Raw genomic sequence first — 21,644 nt, 5'->3', positions numbered from 1 at the left:
AAGGCGTTGTCGGACTAAATTGTTATGCTATGTTGCTATATCGTTATGCCAAAAAGTCATTTCCGATATTTAAACCGTTGTAAATGACTTTCTGGCCTATAGTCCATCAAAAATCCCTCTCATGTTTAATAACAAGTTATTTTGAGCTACATCCTGTCACAAGGTAGAAACTGGAGTTTTTCAACAAACTAATGCTTATATATCCTTTATTTATGCACGATAAAATGTGTCATTGATATTAAATATGTCTTTTTTAAGAGCGATGTGCAGAAACAAATATATCACAATTCTACAGTTATTTTAAGTGGTCAAAAGGGTTATATCAATGCAAAGTCATAACGATGCTTGCAAAAAGGTCTTTTTTTAAATCTTATATTTAACCCCTTTAGAAATCCTGTTGACTACAACCTATTTACAGACATAAGCAAAGACGTTAGACGTAAAAAAACACAAACATCAGTTTTTGACACAAAGCAGCCTTATAGTTAGGTTTTGTTTTACTTTTACATATCTAGATAAGTCACTTTAAGGGTAGCTTTTTATTATTTCAAAAGTATACGCATGTGCAGATATTAAGTAGCAACTGTTCACACTGAACCACGCGTCTACTGTGAGATAAATCCTGACAGGAGAAATTAGTTGGAAGTTTGCAGCACTCTGCAGGTACAGTAAGACCTCTTCAGTGACTGATACTTTCTTTTGATAAATTCACCCACAATGGGTCCTTGTCTCAATCTGTATTGTTTATAAAGTCCAATTTAACACAAGAAAAGGATTTGTATGTTTTCCCGGGAGAAGGCCCCGGGGCAGACCCAGGACACGCTGGAGAGATTCTATCTCTCGGCTGGCCTGGGAACGCCTTGGTGTTCCCCCGGACAAGCTGGAGGAGGTGGCTGGGGAGAGGGAGGTCTGGGCTTCTCTGCTTGGGCTGCTGCCCCCGCGACCCGGCCCCGGATAAGCGGAAGAAAATGGATGGATGGGATGGATGTTTTTCAAGTAGAGTTGCGTCTTAATTTAATTCCCAAGGTTTAACGTTACTTGTCTTTTTATTTAACTCTGAAGTGAGTCATACATAATTATCTCTTAATTACACAAAATGTGTGGAGGACATTTCAAAGTGTATTCTCCATTAGCATCTTTAGCATATAATGTGACATACCTCATACTACACATCGTCAGTCTTGTATTGCTGTTTGAGGAGCAAAAGAAAAGAAAAACCTCAATTCAAAATGTTCATCCTTCATTTTTATTGAGGGACTGAAAAAAAAAACAACCAAAAAAAAACACCATCCTCTTAGCATGTTGATCAATCCAAGACACGTGTACAACAACCTGTTGCCTTAATCCGCACACCTTAATGTTCATCGTCAACCAAAGCGCCGATCACATCTCCGTGTCGAGGCATTCCCCGTCGCCAGGAATTGGGGCAGAGGAAGTTTTCCTGCAGTGTTCCTCTAAGGCTCAATGCATGGTGATATCAGCACTTGATGAACTGGTGTGTGACCTCATATATCCCCACAGACTCACTAATTTTCTCATCGTAGTCGGTCCAGTCCTGAAATGTTTTTGTTTTTAAAAACATGAGCGAGAGAAAGAACTGTAGGGATTATTTTCAGATAAAGTGCAGTGATTTTCACGAGTTCAGTGAAGATAAATGAAAGAGCGCACTACCACAGGAAATCAATCACATATCAGTGAATTGTATCCTGCTGTGCTAAACAAACAGCTGAAAGTCTGCTAAAGGTCAAGTTTACTTTCTCGCAGTGAGCGATTTAATTTCTCCTGTGCTTACTTTTTCTAGCAGGTTGATTTCAGGAAACGGCGTTCCAGACTCGGCTCCTTCTGCAGCAAAGCCAGCCTGGAGGAGGGTATTACAACAAGTCAAAGTCACGCCATTATCACAGTGTTACCTAGAACACACTACCAGATTGCATAGATAGCATCAGCTTCATTACATAACATAAAAGATAGAGCGAAAGAGGTTCTTGCAGGGTTGAACCCTGACACACTGTCACAGGCAAACAGCACTGGTGTGCTGGACATGTGCTCTACAAAGCAAGCCCAGATTTGGCCGATTACCCTCTCCAAATGTTTATGACATCAAATATTGTAACCTCAACTTTTTTTATTACATTGTTGTAATAAACGGGCAAAAAGGTGATCCATCAAAAACCTTTTTTCATACAGGATAAAAATGAACCGACATCAACTAACATCTGGATGACAGTTCTGGTGGAGAGTGGCTCTGGCTTCATGGATGATGACACAATCTGGGTTTTATCTCCTCCAGTTTATATGGACAGTTGTGGAAATAGGACAACAAAGATTCTCACTTGTGGCTGGAAATCAACGGGCTCCAGACCTCGACACTCGAACTGCACCATCGTCTTGAAGGTTTCGCTGTTCTCGGCCTTCAACCCAGCAGACACGACACAACATTAGAGAAAGAGAAACTGAAAAACCTGAGAACTGACCGTGGACGTTTGCTTACATTGTAAGGTGTGATTGTGTCTCCCAGAATATCTGTAAGGAAAAAGTTGACATTTCGTAAGCTTTTAACTCTGCAAATTAAGACAAGATGAGCCGGACGTCATGTCACGGCCTACCGATGGAATTTTCCCTGGAACAGAGTTTACACTTCTGCACCATGCTGGCGCTTCCTCGTCCTCCCTTGAGTGGCACACTCTCCTGTGAAGGCAAACACAAAGTACAGGTGGTATATTATATACGTGCAATTCTATAATAATAATAATAATAATAATAATAATAATAATGTTAAACTGAATAGAAAAATTGCCCTTTCTTCCTTACCACCAGAGTTACATACTGCCATTTATCTGGAATTTCTCCACAGTTTCCACACTTGAGCTAAATTTAAGGCAAAACAAACAAGAAACACATAAATGATCTTTTAAAAAATAATGTTTACATGTTTCATTATTTAGTGAGTATGTGTCAGCATTACACATGGTTAAATTAAGGAAATGATCAAAGATTAGCAGAGAGGAAAAGTGCATGATATTTTATTATGGATGAAAACAGTTTAGCATGTTAGCTTCTCATACCTTCAGGAACCAGCGGAAGTCGTCCCCCAATGGTCTAACATTGGTTACGTTCTCCAGGGTGGCTTTAAACTGCAGTCCAAATTTCTGCCGTGCACAGGACAGAATAGGTGGTTAAAACTAACATAATAACAGCAGAAATTACCCCTGAGACACGCAGCAGCAGTACGTACCACCATTTCGAAGCTTCCCCGCTGACAACTTCCTGAGGCATTCAGGACACCTCGTAAATTTTAACTTCCAAACCACTGACAGCTATTTTAAATTTTGCATTTTTTTCAGTTCATCTCAAAAACAATCATAACATAGAAATAAATAGTCGTTATAGGAATGAATGCACCATGCTTGCAGGTGACTAATAAACTAAAAATAAGTAATCTTTTATTACGTATCTGCTCATTTTGTTGCCTAAATGAGGCATTTCAGCTGTTTCTACTAAAACTTTGCATAAATCTCAATTACAAAATCTTTCGGCTCTGATGGCCGTCAGAATTTCTTCAGAACTATATCAAAAATAATATCAAAGTACATTTTAAATCACCAATGCTAAAGCAGGACGGACGTGCGCCATCTAGCGGATGTACCAAATACAACATGAACTGTTTCTCTGTGAAATGCATTTAAATTGGTAAAATAATCACAAAGCTACAAAAACCGCATCAGTTTATTAACCGTTCAAATATAAATCACCAAACAAATCATTATCAAGTCATCATACAGTACAAATCTTATGGTACAAATTATTAAATTAAGCACATTAAAAAATGGATCCAGCTGTTTGTTTTTTGTTTTTTTATTGTAACCTTTTCATAGTGGAAACTGCAAGTGTGAATACTTACTAGACATTTTAACCTGAGGCATCTTCACAGAGGCATTGTGGTGGATCTTGGTGGTTAATGGCCACACACCTGGGATAAGTGATATTGCTGTACCTGGCATTTCAAATCCATTGGTATCAACCTGAGTATATACATGCCAGCTCGAACTCGACAACTTATTTGTCCATGTGAACGTGAGCAAATTGTAGAAGAGGGAGGAGTATAGAAAAGCAATTCACAGATTTGAACACTTTGCTCACAAACCAAAGTCTGTGCCATTGAAAACACAAGGATCTGTATAAGCTTCAGTCATTACACATGTGAGCCATTTAGACAGGAGAACTAACCCCATAATTAACAGTTGCACTAGACATAGTTATCAGAGCACTCAGTTGAACCCTCAGGCATTTGGCTTCATTGATCTGCTAGTCGTGTTATTCTGCACGTAGCAACTGGTACCGAAAAATAAAAAGAAATTGTGTTACAGGCATACAAAAGGTGCGGACACTACAATACACTTAACACAAACGAGAAAAACCAGGAACTGAATGAAAATTGTTGGAGACACTCCCAAGATTGTCAGTGCAAATCTAGCTAGAGTGCACCTGATTCATCACTTGTCTAACTTGCGTTCCTTTCAGAACACTAAACATGTCATCAGATTCCTCCCCCCCCCCCGAGGGCTTCAAGTTTTATCAGACATAAGGAAAAAAAAAAAAAAGATTCCCCAATTTTATTCATTTACAGCATAAACTTTAACGGAGCAGCAGGGGATACATAAAAAGAAAGGAAGGGGAAAAAAGAGGCAGGGGTGAAATGCATGGGATCAATATTTAACCAATGGTCTCATCGCAACAAGAGCTCATCTTTACCCTCATGACAAAATAAAAATCAAATCCTTACAGTTACAATGAAATAACCAATAACATAAGAGTAGTCATGATATAATAAAAGGCATTTCAATTCTCTTTGCATTTCTTCTTCTTCTCCTCTTTTAAATACAGTGATGCCCACAGGCATTATTTACAACACCCCACACCCCTCTCCCTTCTGTGAAGAGAGGTGTGATGGGGTCAGTGAGGCCGACTGCTTGACTCGGAGGTCCGCCGCTGCCGTGGAGTGCTGTGGCCGTTCGTGCAGCCGTTGTGACGTTTGCTTGGTCCGCCGTTCAGAATGTCTTGGATGTGCTGTACTATCAAGTTGATGGCCACTGAAAGAGGAAATGGAAAGTTTGTTAAAGACCTTGAGATGCTGTGTGGCAGAGGTGTGTTATTTGTATCACTGGGGCCTGTTCTTCGTACCTCGATAAGTAAGTTAGCTGGATTTGATTGTTGACGATTTCGCGTGATCTCGGATCGTTCGGTTCTCCGAAGCTCATCCGGGACTTGCTGTCATAGCAACAGATCCGTAAGCGTAAACCTGCTCGGGAGCAGGTTTACTTTATGTAAACAAGATTAGATCGCGGCCACTCAGGTATGTCCGCTTCATGTATACGAAAGCAACAGCGATATTTTACCACTGTTTTACCATAAATAAATATTATCAATGTAACTAAAGATATTGCAGTACTTGATTCTTTTATTGATTTCATACAGATACATACAGGTCATTTCCTAAAAAAAGGGAAATGTACTATTAATCATTCTATTTCATGTATTTGATTATTTCAGATGTAAGTCATATGTTAGAGTAGTAATAGTAAATTACTTCGTGTAATCAAGATGAGAGACGACGGCTATAAAAGCGAAGGTGGATTTGGGAAGTCTGTCGCAGCCATGTCCTGTCCGTATACGTGAGCCACCCATTGCGGAAGGTGCAAGATTGATAAGGAGAGTTCTCAGAATTCAGCGTATATTGCGGGATAGACAGGATCCTTTAGCTCAGCGCGACAGTGTGCGCATAGAGAGATATCGATTTTCCCGTGAGGGTATTATTTACTTAACCAACTTGTTGACGAGGGGGTGCAGGACCACCACCTGTCTTTTTTTGCTCTGCCCTTTTCTTGGTTGCTGTTATAAACAAACAGATTATTCCAGGGTCTCATTCCAAGAGACTAAAAGCAATATAAGTGATAAATATTACCATTGTGTAGAATATTCTTATATTTCACTTTTACTTGTTCCCATGTTCTAGTGGGTCCTGTTGTGGCTCTAATGTGAAAGAGGATATAATGTAATATAATATAATAAATTTACCCTACCGCCTACTGGTGTTGGCCAGAGGGGCCGATGGCGCGATATGGCAGCCTCGCTTCTGTCAGTCTGCCCCAGGGCAGCTGTGGCTACAACCGTAGCTTGCCTCCACCAGTGTGTGAATGTGAGAGTGAATGAATAGCGGCATTGTAAAGCGCTTTGGGTGCCTTGAAAAGCGCTATATAAATCCAATCCATTATTATTGTTATTATTATTAAATTACTTACGAGTTTAATTTGTCAGCAACTTTCTGCCAGCCCTCTCTCCTTGCTTTTGCAGCCTTTGCAGTGTTCCCTTGCGTTTTAACTAAACTCTGAAACTCCTGAAATCCCTCAATCAAGAGTTCTTGCTCTGCTGCTGAAAAATACCGAGCGCGCTCCTTCGACATTTTCGCTGACCAATCAAAGGGTTGCCGATCAATGTTTCTACTATCGATGCGTAGCCCCTGTTAAGCCACCCAGTGATCTCACATTACTCCATCCAGCTGTACTAATCGTCAACAACAGGTGTGTTCGGAGAACCGGAATAGCAAGCTCAAAGTTAGCGCGATGATTTGATCTTGGATGTAGTAAGCGAGGTACGAAGAACGGACCCCTGGAGCGCGAACATGTTTGTTTTGCCTCGCACGGGCAAACTCAAGCACAATCCAAAGGACAAGTTAAACACGTTAGTTATTTGTAGGTTAAGATGTCACGATAATCACTGAGGCCTCACCAAGATTATCTGCTCCTCGTGGAATAATGACATCTGCATACTTCTTCGTCTGGTAGAAATAAGAAATGTTCTTATGATTAAATACAGCAGCTCAAAAACATTATAATATGGAACAATTCTTTATTCTAAACAAGTACAAGCACACAGCGCTCTCTAGTGGGCAAATATTTCTTGTTACCAAAAAAATAATTGCCTGTATCAGTGTTAAAACTAGAATGGTGTCAGTCCTGGTTTAGTGTCTCAACAAGACAGGAGCACTCACAGGTAAACAGAACTCCTCGAAGGCCGGCTTCACAAAAGTGATGTACTGACTGAGCACTTGCTCCAGGTCTCTGCCACGTTCACTGATGTCTCTCAGAACTGAAATAGAGACATGTTTTACATTTAGACATGAAAAACAAAAGTACACCAATGTAAAAAAAGAAACAAGAAACAGAAACACAACACACACACACACACACTATGTGATGATAACAGACTGTCCAAATGTACTTTTGAAAACCAAAAGCACTTTAACAGTGCACTTAAGTGACAATCGTTACACTAGTGAGTAGCAACCCAAATCACGCTATACACCTCGACGCGACAGCCGTGTGTCGGGATCTGTGTCAACAAACAGCTTCATCTGGAACAGATCTCTGATTTCCTGCGAGTAGAACATGAGGATGCCCTCAAACAGGACCACATCAGCCGGATACACCATAACAAACTCGTCTTTCCTGGAACACACAGAAAGGTGCCTCTTCTCTGTGAGCGACTGCATTTACACGCGTGTCAAAACAAATTTAAGCATATTACACAATCGAAGTTACACATCAAATGCTTTATTTGTTTAAATGCATAAAGCCTCTGTTGTGCTTCTATGATCACATGATGAATTGTGGCCAAATTAAACAGCATGGTAAACAAAGAGGCACTCACCTGGAATGAGTGACAAAGTCATAAACTGGGATCTGGACAGTTTTCCCCTGAAGGATCTGTCTCAGTGTTTGTATGATCAGCTCGCTGTCAAAGGCATCTGAGGTCAAGAAAGGGAAAACCGAAAAATGCTCAGTTACAATTGGTCACACTTAACCTCCATCACTACAGCTCAATGTGCACCCACAGACACGTGGCACCGCTCCCCGCACGTTTGGTAACCCAGGAATCGCTTTCGTATAACATGTGTTGTGTTCAGTCTGAGCCTGGCAGCAGCTGCCTGAGGACGGCTTGCTGATGGTGCAGATTTAAAATCAGCCCAGAAAGGAAGCGAGGGTGAAAAGCCTGACTCCAAAAATGGACTCCAAAAGTTCTATGTATTGCTGCCACTGTTAGGTGTCATTTAACATATTTTATCCTCCAATTGTTTAACCGTAATCCACTTTGGACTGCATGTGCACATGAAAGATGCCATTTAGTTAATACAATAAGCCAGGTAAAATGACCTAGCCACTAAAACCTGTAACATGTAGCAAAGATTTAACGTGCATCATACCTGGATGATCAAAGTTAAACTGGCCCTTGAGTGCCTTGGCTTTCTGCTCAGGAGTCAGCACCTTGTAAAAGCTGTCCTGGCTGAGGATCGCCACCTGCCGCTGATGGTGGTCAATCTTGTTCTGTCCCAGGAGCTCCATGATCTTCTCACACACAGACGACTGTGGAAATGATCAAGAACATGACTGTCAGGAGAGTGCACCAATAGGACTACTGAATACCAGTATCGGCCAAACATCAGCATGCTACATCCCATGTGGGCTAAATATCAACCCACATAGATTAAGATTTTAACCTAGAAATAATCTGGGTGAGTAAACATCCTGCATCACATTTGCAAACTGCTATAGGCAAACTGCCCTGTGGCCAACCTTTTTTGTCCTCACTGACCTCCCAAACTAAAAGAATCTCATGCCCAATGCTGACAGGGCATTCCCCCACTGCCTGAGGCTCTGCTTCCTTTTGTACCCATTACACTGTGCTACAACGAATTTAAACAGCTTCACACCAGAGCTGGAAGCTTGGGTCAACGCCCTCAAATGGGGTAGTTTCTGATAAAATGGACAAACTTTGAATGTACCCTTGAGCCACCCCAGTGACACAGCATCACTTTGAAGCTCTAACTTCTAAGTTTAGCCCTCTTGGAGAAATTCAAAATAAACTTTTTAAATACACTAAAGGGAAGACGTTTTACTTTTAAATATTAAGGGTATGTATATAATTTTATAATTATTTTTTTTAGTATTAATGTTTGTTTGTTTTTAAAGAAAAATCATATTCATTATTTTGTTGCCATTACAGGCAGGGGGAGACCTTCAGCAGTAAGGCTAATGAATATGAAACAAAACTGGTATGTCTTCTAAATATACCAAACGCGGAACATGACATCACTCACACCCCGAGCAGCGTCAAACCGGAAACTGACAGGAAAACACTGACATAATGCCAATAACAGATGATACGGTTTAAAGAGCCAGAAAGAGGGCCCAAAGGAGATGAATGTACGACGGGATCACAACAAAGCCGCGAAAAGTAACATTCACCACCAATTTAGTATTGTTTACCTTGACTAACCTTCGCATTTAGCTAGTCTGTTATGTGAACTTTGATCACTGGTTTAATTCAAGGGGAGTTTTTTTCCCCAGCCGCCCACGGTTTAAAAAAAAAAAAAAAAAAAAAAAAAACCCTAAAATTCATAACAAAGAAATGTGACGACGTGTTTGGAGAAATAGCCACGTCTGTGTTTAAGAGTCAGCGCCACCGTGTGCGCTGGCAAGTTTAGCTCTGCCCACGCGCGTGCTTCTTTGTGCGAGGCTTTTAATGCAACTCGGTCAAATTAAAATAGAATACAATAAGCTAAGCTAATACTTCTTGAATCGACGTGTGTGTGTGTGTGTGTGTGTGTATATATATATATATATATATATATAATTTTATTTATTTTTTTGTTAAAAAGGCATCTAAGGTTTCACATATTAAGGAGAGATGAGCGACATCTTTTTCCACAGTGATTTCCACAATGGGTTCAGTATATTATTATCCAGTAAGCCACCATGTAGGTTACCGTTATTTAACGTTAGCAGTTATCCCGGGCCAAAGGGGAAAAAATCTGACGTCAAACAACTATCATTTTAACGCTGCTAAAATATTATTCATTTGACAGATATGTGGCTCACACTGTTTACAAACACAGCCCACCTAGCTTAGAGTTAGGTTAGCACTAGCTATTGTCTTAGATCTCCCGGCACTGCTAGCATGTGATGGAATTTATCGTTAGCTCGGGGGCTAACTAAGCTAACATTATTACCATCCATTGTCATTTTAGTTTATCATTATCATTATTATTTCCGTCACAAAAAAGAAGAATATTGGACCAACTAAAGTCAGCGTTCAGCACCACAGACAGAGCACCAGTGCGCTAAACTATTGTGAACTGTCAATCAAGCCTCACTGCTGCGTCGCTGAAGCCACGCGGTCAGCCGGCGAACTCAGCTGCGAGTATCAGCCGTCAATTAACTCAAAATTCTCAACGTGTCACTACGTGAAACCCGTCAAATTAGCTCACTAGAACGCTAACCTTGCCGCTGGCAGTGCCACCGGAGACACCGATGAGGAAAGGTTGCCGAACAACCTGGGTGTTCTCGCCGCGGTCCCCTAAATGTGTCTCACTGTCTCCAGCCATACTTGTAATGTGCTCCTCCAGCCGCTGAGCTGGAACGTAGTTATGATGTAGCTCCTCCCACAACGCTGCCCTATATTTTAAACAACTGCAATTTTAATTATATATTTTTATTTGCTTGTATTTATTAAGAAAGTTTTACAGCCATGCAATAGTTACTGACGTTTAATTATGTTTAACATATGAGAGTATATTCGTAAAGCCGCTTTAAGTGATCGACAGTGAAACTATCCAATCGTATAGTACGTTCAGACGCCACTGGCCTGTTAGCGCCGATTGGCTTTCGGCTGCAATTTGGCCCGCCCCTTGGTGAATCGTCAGAAAAGTACCGTTGTAATGGCAACTAAACACGATATTCTCAATTGAGTTGAGATTGGACTCTTCGAAAACAAATTAAACGTCTTATAGGTATGTTTTCTCAAAACTTAAATCCAATAATGACATTTTAAAAGTGACAGTAAAGTGAAAGAGTCGTTAGCACATAACTGTTTGGCGGAGTTGCTTGTAATCGAGTCAGACTCCTTTTTAGATTTTCCAGCGTTATCGGTATAGTGACGTTAACCCGCATACTGCATGTTTTACAGTCATCAGTGACACTTGAAGCTACGGGACGAGCTCCAATATGCTCCGGAGACTCGCTAGTCTCCCTCTGCGGCGCCCTGCAGCTGCTCTTCTGGCTGCTGGAGTGAGGTGCATCTCCTCCGGCTCGGTGGAGATCACCCTCCCGCTTAACTTCTGGGCTGGGAAGAGGAGGACAGGCCCTGAGAAATGCAGCAAGGACATTGTTTACGAACCTGCAACCGGTAAAACACACAGCTCGTAAATACTGAAAAAAAAGTACTGACCCTGCCTTATCACCGGACTTTGGCCATTGCTGTGTGAATATGTATGTCTGGTAATCTTTAGTAGGGGAAAATGATTTCAACGTTACTTTCTGAATGATTAAAGTCTTTTTGTCAAATACACCTCTAAACTTGGTAACTAGTTTTTCAATAAAAGTAAACTTTCTACACATGTTGATTGATATACTGTATCCAGTTAGTCACTGCTATAGACCAGCAGTCCTGTATGGACAGTGTTATCTCTGCACAGCTTCATTGGAGCAGAACCAAGACATGAGAGCACATCATTATCAGTTAATGATGCCTGATAGTCAGCCTGCTGCTCCGTGCATTACACATTTTTAGTCCAATTATATTCTGATGCTCTTTGAGGCCCGGTCCCTGTTTTTAATTCAACTCTCTTAACTCCATCTGAGCCAGCACAGAGCCTGCATGCAGCCCCACCCTTTATGCATGGTGCTCTTTATCTAATCACAGTTACCATCACTGAAAATGACATTTCCAGCTCTAAAGTGTAAGCGAGCCACAAAATTCACAGCACAGTTGCCTGTAGCTGCTGTAGGCCGATAATTATTTTTCCTTCACATCAAAGAACGACTGGAATCATAGAGATGACTGTGTCAAATGGAAACTGTGTGCAACCTGTTGTTTTCATGAAAGTCCGCCTACTTGGACGCTTGAGCTATCTTACATTCCATGTTGTAGGCCGTGTCCTGTGCCAGTTGGAGCCTTGTGGTGCTGTGGAGGTGGATCAAGCTGTGAAGGCTGCCAAACTGGCTTTCGGTTATTGGAGCAAAATGTCGGGGATGGAGAGGGCAAGGGTCATGATAGAAGCTGCACATATAATTGAGGTGTTTGTTGTTTATATGTTTTTGTTTTGTTTTTTAGAATGAAGAACAGCTCAACAAAGTTGTTGTTATATCTTGCAAAAGGAAGATCTCATGAGTCATCTAATATATTAGATTGCATATGCCCTGATTTTAATGCACAGAGCAAAAGAGAGGAAATAGCTGAAATGGAGGTGGTCAATAATGGGAAGTCCATCACAGAGGCCCGTCTGGATGTGGACTCTGCCAGACTGTGTATAGAGTACTATGCAGGACTGGCCAGCACTTTAGCAGGTTGGTATAGCTATCGTATATTTTTGCCATATTTATATGGCTTTATAAATGTCACGTCAGCCTTTGTTTTACCTTGTCAATGCTTCTGTTTTCCTTTATCAAGGCCAGCATGTCCAGTTGCCTGGGGGATCCTTTGCATACACTCGCAGAGAGCCGCTGGGAGTCTGTGTTGGCATCGGTGCTTGGAATTATCCCTTTCAGATCGCTGCCTGGAAGTCTGCTCCAGCCCTGGCCTGCGGTATGGGTTTCTTCCACGACCAAAACACCAGTGGCCTTTGTTGGTTTGCTACATTTAAGAAAATCTCTTTAAACTCCTGGAAAATGAATCAGTACATTTTCTTAAGAAGTTAGACTGTTTTAAATGCACTTTAGAACAGCACGCAGCAACACTACATATGAGCGGGCGGAGGGAGGTTTGGGGTCCTCACTCACTCCCGTTCTGTTAACCTTCGGGGCTGGGGGGCTGGGAGAAGGTGCTGGCCGTCAGATTGGGGTCTGGGATGCGGGGTCTCTCTCTCTCTACTGCACATAAGGAGGCGGTCTGCTTTGCTCCACCCCAGAGAGAAGGGTTACATTTCCTTGGTCCGGGTATGGTTTGCCCCTCTGGGGGCAGGGGTACCCGGACCTGGGATATAGAGTATGTTTGGGGAGTGTGAATGTGTGTACAGTGTCTATTTGTGTCTGTCCCCACGTCGGATGAGTGCCGAGTATTTGATTGTGTATATGGGGGTGGGAATGCACGTTTGTGTCTGCGTGCGCCTGTTCATCTGTGTCTATATGTCAGCTTGGGTCTTAGACTCCACCTCTCTGGGAACATCTCAGGCTCTCCGAGGTATGGAGGCCTATCTCCCCTCACCACACTCCCTACCAGTGGCTGATGCCCTCAGACGATGGTTCTTGGTGTCTGGGGCTAGGCGCTCATGTATGTACCAACTCACTCCTGGTGTCCGATTGGCGGGGCCTGGCGCCTGTGGCCCAGCTGGGCCCCTTCCAGGGGGTGGGGTGCCCTCAGGTCTCTGGCATCTGGGCCTGAGGCTCGGTCCTCTCTGGCACAGCTGGCTGCCAGCAGAGCCCACGGGCACGTCACTGCAACCCCCTCTGGCCTTTGCTCCGTGACCTCTCGTTTGGGGCTCTCCTCAGCTCTTCCCAGGAGGGTGGCGCGGTTGCCCCTGTGGTGCTCCTCCTTGGGTCCTCGTACTCTGGGGCCTCTGGATGTCTGGGGCCTGGATCTCCTCCATACCTGCTTCATGCCCTGGGGGACGGGGCTGTGGCTCCCCACACTCCCTAGCAGATCGTTACATGGAGAAACCTTTTGAATACAAGCGTGCTGATCCACACAGGTGTGCACACAGGTGTACACACGGGTGTTCACAAACACAAACTACACCTTTCTTGGCTGCTACCTCAAAGCACATTGTGCACTGTCAATCTTGTGTACTGCACAATAGCATGTAATATTTAGTATCTACTGTTATCTACTATTAGCTAGTTTATTGTGATGGTGGTGTATTTATTATGTTGCTCTGTTTTGTTCGTTTTCTCTTCTGTTTTTTTTTGTTTTGTTTTTTTTATCTCCATACAGGTGATCCAGGTGTTTTGTTTGGTTTTCCTTTTTTTTTTCTTCCCCCCTTTCTCACCATCTCTTCTCCCCTCTATTTTTCTTTCTCTCTCTCTCTCTTTCTTTCATTCTCTCTCCCTGTCCTATCCCCCAGTCATGTCTGTCCCGTCTGTAACAACCAAAAATAAAATAAAATAAATACATAATTATAATAAAGGTCAATCAAATGGACCAATATGGCAAGGCCATGATGATCCACTTGGTAAAGTAAATCCGCTTGGCATCTTTCTTGGCCTTCAGACAACAATTCTCACGGCTAAAGATCCAAATGGGACAGGCAAAAAAAAAAAGAAAAAAGAAGTTAGACTGTGGGGTGAGGAAAGGGCATCTGAAGTTAGGATAACTGCACGTTCTAGCAAATGAACAGCAAGACTATGTTTTGTAAGGTCACTTGACATAAACTGCTGCGCTACTAAAACTAAAATGTGGGCGTTACCATCTTTAAATGTCAGCAATTCATTTGAGCACAAAACAGTTCAGAAAATAATTACAGCATTTCACCTTTAGATAGCATTCCACAGAGACTGATACAACTGAATGTGCAGACTTATTAAAAGAATTCAAACAATCCATGTTTTTCTTTGTCATCTTTTCTCCATATTAGGTAACTCCATGGTGTTTAAACCGTCACCGGTGACACCTGTGACAGCAGTCATGCTGGCAGAGATCTACGCCAAAGCCGGAGTTCCAGAGGGGCTCTTCAATGTGGTCCAGGGGGGCCAGGAAACTGGCAGCCTCCTGTGTCAACACCCTGATGTTGCTAAGGTGTCTTTTACTGGTAGTGTGCCCACAGGACAGAAAGTACGTGGTATTTTAGACTTCTTGTGACTAGGACATTTAATAGTAAACAATTGGGATTTGTAAATGTCGTGGTAACGATGCCGACGTCTTCTTTATATGTCCTAATAACTGGATGTTTTTCCATTTGCTTTTGTGCCACAGATCATGGAGATGGCATCTAAGGGGGTCAAACCAGTGACTTTGGAGCTTGGAGGAAAATCTCCACTGCTCATATTTAAGGACAGTGATCTGGAGAACGCTGTGAGGGGAGCTCTCATGGCCAACTTCCTGTCTCAAGGCCAGGTAGTGTATCTTTTTTTTCATATGCTGTTATATTTTACCATCACTCTATGGTTCAGCTTGTGTCTGGTTCACATTGAAGCCTGTTACTTGATAGTGTTGTATATCTGCATCACAGGTGTGCAGCAATGGTACGAGGGTCTTTGTTCAGAAGGATATTCTGCCTGAGTTTGTGAAGGAGGTGGTAAAGAGGACCCAAGCGATCGAAATAGGAGACCCTCTTTTAGAGAGCACCAGAATGGGGGCACTGGTCAGCCACCCACATCTGGATAAAGTCCTGTCTTTTGTTGATCGAGCAAAAAAAGAGGTAAGACTCGTTCAAGGAGTTCTTTTTATTTTGTCAGGTGTACACCAGTAGGATTATGTGCAGGAACTTCAACTTGGATTGCATTGTTACTAGGGCGCTACAGTGTTGTGTGGGGGTGAATCTTATGTCCCATCTGATCCCAAGCTCAGAGGAGGATACTACATGACACCATGCGTATTAGGTAGACCTTCTATAAAATACTCTATTTTTGCATTTTGTTACGGTGCTGGAAACTATCTCCCCCTACTAAATTTAACTGCAACACCACAAGTTTTCTGAAGTCAGTGGATTGAAATCCTTTAATTTTACCCCTTCATAGGTAACTGCACTGATGACATGACCTGTGTGAAGGAGGAGATCTTTGGTCCAGTCATGTCTGTGCTACCCTTTGAGACAGAAGACGAGGTGCTGCAGAGGGCTAATGACACTTCACTGGGTCTGGCTGCAGGTGTTTTCACCAGGTTGGTTTGTTATATGTGCAAATTCTCTTCTTCTTTTTTTTAAACCACATTTAAAGCTACAAACCAACCAGTAATTGAAGTCACTTAATCTGAGTCCCAGTGTATCACATACACATATAACACATACAATTCCCTAATCCCTCAAACAAAGTCATCTATACTCAGTGGGTCCCTTCTTTCCCATGCTTCAGCTCTCCAGCATGTTTCATGTAGTTGTTTGTTCATGTGGTTGTTTTGGCGAAACCTTGCTGACAAACAACCAAAAGATCGCGCATGTCAGCCTCTTATTTTGCTTTGGTGTCTGAATTTATTTATTTTAAATTTGTCTTGATGCATTATCAATTATCCAGGTAAGTAAATCTCCAAAAGTTGATTCTGTTCATGAACAGAATCAACTTTTGGAGATTTTAAATTTGCTTTTATGCGTGTTCTGCAGGGACGTGAGGCGAGCCCATAGAGTGGTTGAACATCTAAAGGCAGGCTCCTGTTTTATCAACAACTACAACATTACTCCTGTGGAGGTGCCTTTTGGGGGTTTCAAAATGTCAGGTACACTCTCGTTTTCAAGCTGGCCAAGAGCTAAATGTGAACGGCATATCATTACTTTGTTTTGTTTTTTTATTAATCAAACTCATAAGTAATTAACTGAATAACTCAGATCAGTTCTATACCTGGAAAAATGCATCATCTGACAACTACAGTAAGTAAAGTGGGCGTGCATTTGTGACCCTTATGTTCCCCAGGCATAGGGCGGGAGAACGGCCAGGTGACGATCGAGTTTTACTCCCAACTGAAGACTGTGTTTGTGGAGATGGGCGATGTAGACAGCCTCTTCTAGACCACCCAGCCACAGCAAGCCAGAGCTGTGCACTGAGACAGAGACTCTAGATCAGGAAATCTCTCTCAGTCAAGGAAAAACTATCAACTGTTTGTGCTCCAAATAACAACTAACAGTCAAATCATCCACACTTTTTTTCTAATTTACAGGAAAATATAACACATTGTAGGCACTAAAACTGCATTCTGAACCAATTCAATCTAATTCAAGCTCTTAGCTTTGTGATTAAAATCTAAATCTTGACTGATTTTAGCTACTTGAGTGCGAATGAGTTTCATATTGAGTTTCGTGCTTGGTTACCTTTTTTGGCCATTTATGTAAATGAGATGATTCTCAACGTATTTTACGCATTTGCACAACAATGTTTACAATCAAGCTTTATTTTATAAACTATACACATGAAACTATTTTTGTACACTTAAATGAAAACCTGAGTACTTTTATATGAATTATGAATGATATAGCGTGTCGTGTGAAATAAAACTGCAACAGCAATGTCTGGGTAGAGTGAACTATCAAAGGAACCTGTCTAACACATTTGATAATAACATGAATTGTACAATAACGTCATACTAAAATTAACAGGTTGTTCACACGTCTTTTGTCTTGTTGGTTAGATTCTTCTTTTCTTTCTTGCAAGATTTCTGGCAGCTGCAGTCCTCTAAGACAGACAAAAAAAGTAAACAGTTGGAAAATTAATAATTATTATTAATTAAGCTCAAATATGTTATTTCTTAGATTTTGTTACAGTCTAGTACCACTGTACCTTTGCCATGGGTCGCCTTGGTTTCTTAAACTGTGCAGACTCTGTTTAGAGGAAAGTCAGCAGTGTAAGTCTTTTGTTCAATTTTATGTTTTGTTTTGTTTTAGGGTGAGGGTTTAAACAGCAGCAGCACATCCAGGGTAGGCGATCAGTTTTCCCAAGAGGAACACATGCGAAAGTGGGACTGTTGTGGAGGGCTGCATCTATTATGTGAACTTAATCCTGCTCAATATAGATTTTATCTGCCTTTCACAACAGCCCAAAGTTCTACAACAGAGTATTTGCGCCACATTAACAAAAAGAATATTATTCACTTTGAGAATAAAGTTGAAATGTGAAGATACAGGCTGTTGTTTCAAGCTAAACAACTCCCACGGCTGCTATACCCGATGCCCAAAAATGCCTTTGTAGTGGAGTTGGTGAAAAAACATTATCAGCTGTCTTACTGTGGCTTATGACACAGCATACGTCCTCTTTAATGCGAGAATGTGTAACCATTGATATCCTTGCATTTCTAACTTGACAGGCATGTCATTTTGCATAAATCCAGACAACTTTTCTGAGTTTGTGTGGTTTTTCCTTTGATCAGATGAGGCTTTCTGCACCATCTCTTCAACGTCCTCATACCCATCAGCACACTGTGTTTATGTGCTAAAAGAGAAATAATTTCCTTGCTGTTAAAACCAGTTCTGAAGTATGATTTCAGTCATTCATCAACACAAGGCATTTCGCAGAGTGTAGCAGCTGTGGCAGACTTGAAACAACAGCTTTAATCAGCTTTGTACTCTCAAAATGAATATTTTTTTCTTAATATAGCCCCCAATACTCCTTTGTACAGTTCTCATGTGGCTTCTTGGGAAATATGGATCACCCAGCCCTGATAGACTCACCGTCTTCAGAAGGCAGATCCTCTCCTTCATATATTTTCTTGGGAGGATTCTGTAACCAAGTGTTTAAGAATATTATGATAAACTGCCTGTTGCATTTGTAAACAGGATTGAGACTGTTATAAAGATATCATCCAGTACTTAAACAGTCCCCTTTCTGTAGCCTACCTTCTCAATTTCCTTCTCTGGAAAAGCCCCCTGAGAAACCTGCTTAGTCTCCCCCAAATGATTTCCTTTCTGAAGTTTCTCCACCCGATCCTGTTCTGCTGACACAGCTATTTTCAAGGTGTGAAAGGGCGTCTCCACCTCACCAACCCTGAAGTTCACGGCCACGCCTTCAAACCACAGACTGTCACATTCGCCCTCCTTGAAACCAGGCGGCTGGTAGTCAGCAGGGGTGACTTTGAAAGAAGAGCACAGTATAATATTTTTAGTTTTTAGTAGGAAAATTCTAGTCTAAAAGACACAAGGATATTCATTAAAAGTAAGTATCCTACTCTCATCATAGTAGTAGAGCTTCATGGTCAGGTAGACGTTGCTGGGGAGGACGTCCAGGTTCTGCATAAGCAGAAAGAGCTTCCTGATGAGAAGCACCAAAGCCTTTTTGGTGTCGTCCATGGTCACTTGCATCTTTATACCGTTGTTCCTATGGTTGCACAGAGGTTATATCAGCTTCAGCCAGTCAGCTGGGTAGGGCTCAGTCTGTGTGGCATGCTTAAACTTATTCCTACCTGAGTATGTCCATCTCTGGTCCCTTTGCACTGTATCTGAATTTGAAGTGGTAGGACTCAATTATCCGCTGCAAAGTAAGACAATGATTCATACGTTTTTTTATCATTTCCGATCAGGCCACATGCTGCTGTAATTTGAATATTCAGTAATTTAACAGAACTTACATTGGGTTCATCAGGATCAGCGCAGACCTGGATTGTAACAATCGTAAGTTTTAGACATGTCTATGTAACCGGGAAATTGTCTCTTTCATGTTACATATACACTTACCCCAATGAACACAAGCTGGAGCTGTCCAGAGAATAACATACAAAATAATAAAATTAACAAAAATATTAACGGCACCGCACATTATTACATATTTCAACAGTTGAACAATAGGCTCGACTTACATATTGTTTCTCTAATGCATCGAAACAGCCCATCAACCTGAACAAAACAAATAAGGACACTTGCAAATATTAACCAGGGTAATAAAACTCTCCTTCTATACATTTTCTTAGCATTAAAGCAGGGATTTTATATTTACCATTTCACAATTTTGGCTGCACCAGGAGTGTTGCAGTTTTCACGCAAGATTTTGATGCAAAAATCTGGCAAAACAACAAAAAGAAAACAGCCTTTTATAGTCAGTGAATAAAAGTAGTAAGACAGAGATTTGTTGGCTTCACATTGATGATTTGAATCTCTGGTAACACCACATCCCAAAAATGCTCTTTAGAGGCCACTGGAATACAGTGAACTCATTGTTATGTACGAGTTTGAAATTATTTGAGTTTTGTGGTAGGAACATACGTCAGAGACTATACTAAAGTAAGCTGTGTCATTTAAATTTAGCACACTTTGAGGGATTTAAGAGGCCCAAACAATAATACAAGGGAGGACGGATCCATGCTTTCATATTGTTGAAGCTAAATTCTGAACCTACCACCTGAAATTATCAGACCAGGAAACGTTTTTAATTGAATAGGTGTATTTTACCTTATGAAGCATCCAGTAAGTGTACATTTTTTCACCGAATACTGATTTTATTAAACTCCTAGCTAGTTTCTCTGAATGTTCACCTTCCAGATATCTGGATCTGTAGGCATCCTCTGGAAAAATACCCCTGAGATAGGTGATAGAGGAGACAGCCACGACCATCATCCTTTTCACAAAGAGTAAAGACTCCTGCGCAGATTTAAAGTCGTTCGGGAATAACTCCGTCCACTTTAAATAAAAGAAAAGAAAGGAGAAAACATATTCACAGTCATATCATGGCCACAAGATGTCGCCATTGACTGCCTTAAACATCTTCCAGCACAGATCCGTTAAACAGGAACTTAGAAATACAAACATTGAGTAAATAACACCTAAAATATGGCATTTTTATGTAGTGAATTCAAACCTCGGCAGTTTCCTCCTTATTTTTCTTCATGCACATCTTCCCAGCTGCCATTTTCTCCTTCTTTCCTTTGGCCGGAGGTTAGCTAGGTGGTACTACTAATCAATAAACGAGCTAGCAAGATAAACAAACAATATTAAATTTCGCCAAAGTATTCTTCTTAACAAAGCTCTTATGCGATTTTGGTTGTTGTTTCGGGAAGCTTATTACCACGGTGAGCAGGTAAGAAAGGAGTTATTAAATAATTAGCCGTGACCAGGCAGGTGTGGGGGGGGGGGGGGGAGCGCTAGCAATTTCCCGCCCAAAACATGGCGCATGGCCTGTATTTATATAGCGCTTTACTAGTCCCTAAGGACCCCAAAGCGCTCTACATATCCAGTCATCCACCCATTCACACACACATTCGCACACTGGTGATGGCTAGCTACACTGTAGCCACAGCCACCCTGGGGCGCACTGACAGTATTGGTATTGGTCCAGTTACTGACTGTATTGGTCCAGTTTTTCTTAACTTCGTAGGAAAGCAACAAGGTCAGGGAAACTGACCTTACTTTAAAATATAGGAATAAAAAAATTGTTAAACCATAAAAAAAGTTTTTAATTTTTCAAATTCTTCACAAATAATAGGTTTACATAGGTCTATTTCTTCGAGTCAAATACATTAAGACCAGACCAGGGGCGGCAGAACTGGCCTGTAAAGGTTCCAGTCCAACCCACTGGAATGTTCTGGAAAATGTGAAGGAGGACATAGATGTATTTTTAACTGTATTGTTAAAGGTTTTACAGCTGTTATTACTGATAAAGACCTCTCCTGTGGTCATTCATACTATGCTAAAGTAATAAGTGATACACAAACAATTAAAAAAAAACAAAAAAAACCCCCAGAAAATATCCCGTTTGTATGATGTAATTTCACAATGGCTCCTTGCAAGAAAAAAAGACATTTTCTGTGAATTATAAACTACTTTTCTGGGTAAAACTGAGACATACTGTTGAAAATGCAATTATTTTTCTTATATAAAGTGGGGTTAAAAATGTAGTCATAGTGGGTTCACCGTATATAAATGGGCTGTATGTAGCCCACGATGTATGAGTTTGACATCCCCGATGTAGACCAGTAGGCATGGCCATTACAGGCACTTTCTTTTTGCCAGCTTTACATTAACTGGATAA

The 21,644-nt window shown here is 41.4% G+C and overlaps 4 protein-coding genes across 5 annotated transcripts; 1 reads left to right on the top strand and 3 right to left on the bottom strand.

Annotated features, from left to right (window-relative positions):
* Nucleotides 1-1,223: 1,223 nt before the first annotated feature.
* On the bottom strand, nucleotides 1,224-3,293 carry czib (CXXC motif containing zinc binding protein). Its single transcript, XM_082513194.1, has 8 exons — nucleotides 3,236-3,293; nucleotides 3,066-3,149; nucleotides 2,812-2,868; nucleotides 2,607-2,688; nucleotides 2,492-2,523; nucleotides 2,334-2,411; nucleotides 1,793-1,858; nucleotides 1,224-1,555 (listed from the first exon to the last, which is right to left on the bottom strand). The coding sequence occupies exons 1-8, from the start codon at nucleotides 3,239-3,241 to the stop codon at nucleotides 1,478-1,480; spliced, it is 483 nt and encodes a 160-aa protein (XP_082369320.1). The 5' UTR covers nucleotides 3,242-3,293; the 3' UTR covers nucleotides 1,224-1,477.
* Nucleotides 3,294-4,598: 1,305 nt separating this feature from the next.
* Nucleotides 4,599-10,472, bottom strand: uck2b (uridine-cytidine kinase 2b). Its single transcript, XM_082514882.1, has 7 exons — nucleotides 10,337-10,472; nucleotides 8,261-8,420; nucleotides 7,708-7,804; nucleotides 7,363-7,505; nucleotides 7,049-7,146; nucleotides 6,787-6,835; nucleotides 4,599-5,090 (listed from the first exon to the last, which is right to left on the bottom strand). Exons 1-7 carry the CDS (start codon nucleotides 10,439-10,441, stop codon nucleotides 4,954-4,956), a joined length of 789 nt encoding a protein of 262 aa, XP_082371008.1. The 5' UTR covers nucleotides 10,442-10,472; the 3' UTR covers nucleotides 4,599-4,953.
* A 241-nt stretch (nucleotides 10,473-10,713) lies between these two features.
* On the top strand, nucleotides 10,714-17,298 carry aldh9a1b (aldehyde dehydrogenase 9 family, member A1b). Its single transcript, XM_082514878.1, has 12 exons — nucleotides 10,714-10,846; nucleotides 11,023-11,241; nucleotides 11,986-12,131; nucleotides 12,272-12,401; nucleotides 12,505-12,639; nucleotides 14,624-14,820; nucleotides 14,962-15,102; nucleotides 15,218-15,406; nucleotides 15,500-15,587; nucleotides 15,726-15,867; nucleotides 16,304-16,416; nucleotides 16,611-17,298. The coding sequence occupies exons 2-12, from the start codon at nucleotides 11,061-11,063 to the stop codon at nucleotides 16,703-16,705; spliced, it is 1,557 nt and encodes a 518-aa protein (XP_082371004.1). The 5' UTR covers nucleotides 10,714-10,846; nucleotides 11,023-11,060; the 3' UTR covers nucleotides 16,706-17,298.
* On the bottom strand, nucleotides 17,278-21,022 carry zte38 (zebrafish testis-expressed 38). 2 transcript variants are annotated; one of them, XM_082514880.1, is made up of 13 exons: nucleotides 20,682-21,022; nucleotides 20,475-20,585; nucleotides 20,152-20,296; nucleotides 19,617-19,680; nucleotides 19,480-19,516; nucleotides 19,358-19,378; nucleotides 19,252-19,278; nucleotides 19,087-19,154; nucleotides 18,853-19,001; nucleotides 18,524-18,756; nucleotides 18,359-18,407; nucleotides 17,472-17,512; nucleotides 17,278-17,366 (listed from the first exon to the last, which is right to left on the bottom strand). In XM_082514880.1, the coding sequence occupies exons 2-13, from the start codon at nucleotides 20,523-20,525 to the stop codon at nucleotides 17,319-17,321; spliced, it is 933 nt and encodes a 310-aa protein (XP_082371006.1). In that variant the 5' UTR covers nucleotides 20,526-20,585; nucleotides 20,682-21,022; the 3' UTR covers nucleotides 17,278-17,318. The 2 variants fall into 2 exon arrangements, with proteins under 2 accessions (XP_082371006.1, XP_082371005.1); XM_082514879.1 differs by having other exon boundaries at nucleotides 20,475-21,019.
* Between the last annotated feature and the right edge of the window lie 622 nt (nucleotides 21,023-21,644).

The sequence above is a fragment of the Aulonocara stuartgranti genome (genome assembly GCF_965226115.1).
Source record: "Aulonocara stuartgranti genome assembly, chromosome: 18".
In the NCBI taxonomy this organism is placed as follows: domain Eukaryota; kingdom Metazoa; phylum Chordata; class Actinopteri; order Cichliformes; family Cichlidae; genus Aulonocara; species Aulonocara stuartgranti.
This window is presented reverse-complemented; position numbering and strand designations above follow the sequence as displayed.

Bases quoted from the DNA above. Each gene is read 5' to 3' on its own strand.
- czib (XM_082513194.1), bottom strand. The intron at 2,524-2,606 runs GTAGGCCGTGAC...TTTTCCTTACAG, and splicing joins TTCCAGGGAAAATTCCATCG to ATATTCTGGGAGACACAATC. The intron at 2,412-2,491 runs GTAAGCAAACGT...GCTGGGTTGAAG, and splicing joins ACACAATCACACCTTACAAT to GCCGAGAACAGCGAAACCTT.
- uck2b (XM_082514882.1), bottom strand. From the start codon at position 10,441: ATGGCTGGAGACAGTGAGACACATTTAGGGGACCGCGGCGAGAACACC. The intron at 8,421-10,336 runs GTTAGCGTTCTA...TCATTTCCACAG, and splicing joins GTGGCACTGCCAGCGGCAAG to TCGTCTGTGTGTGAGAAGAT. The intron at 7,805-8,260 runs GTATGATGCACG...TCTTGACCTCAG, and splicing joins GTTTAACTTTGATCATCCAG to ATGCCTTTGACAGCGAGCTG.
- aldh9a1b (XM_082514878.1), top strand. From the start codon at position 11,061: ATGCTCCGGAGACTCGCTAGTCTCCCTCTGCGGCGCCCTGCAGCTGCT. The intron at 15,407-15,499 runs GTAAGACTCGTT...CATTGTTACTAG, and splicing joins TTGATCGAGCAAAAAAAGAG to GGCGCTACAGTGTTGTGTGG. The intron at 15,588-15,725 runs GTAGACCTTCTA...ACCCCTTCATAG, and splicing joins CATGACACCATGCGTATTAG to GTAACTGCACTGATGACATG.
- zte38 (XM_082514880.1), bottom strand. From the start codon at position 20,525: ATGGCAGCTGGGAAGATGTGCATGAAGAAAAATAAGGAGGAAACTGCC. The intron at 19,279-19,357 runs GTAAGTGTATAT...GTTACAATCCAG, and splicing joins TCCAGCTTGTGTTCATTGGG to GTCTGCGCTGATCCTGATGA. The intron at 18,408-18,523 runs GTAGGCTACAGA...ACTTGGTTACAG, and splicing joins CAGAGAAGGAAATTGAGAAG to AATCCTCCCAAGAAAATATA.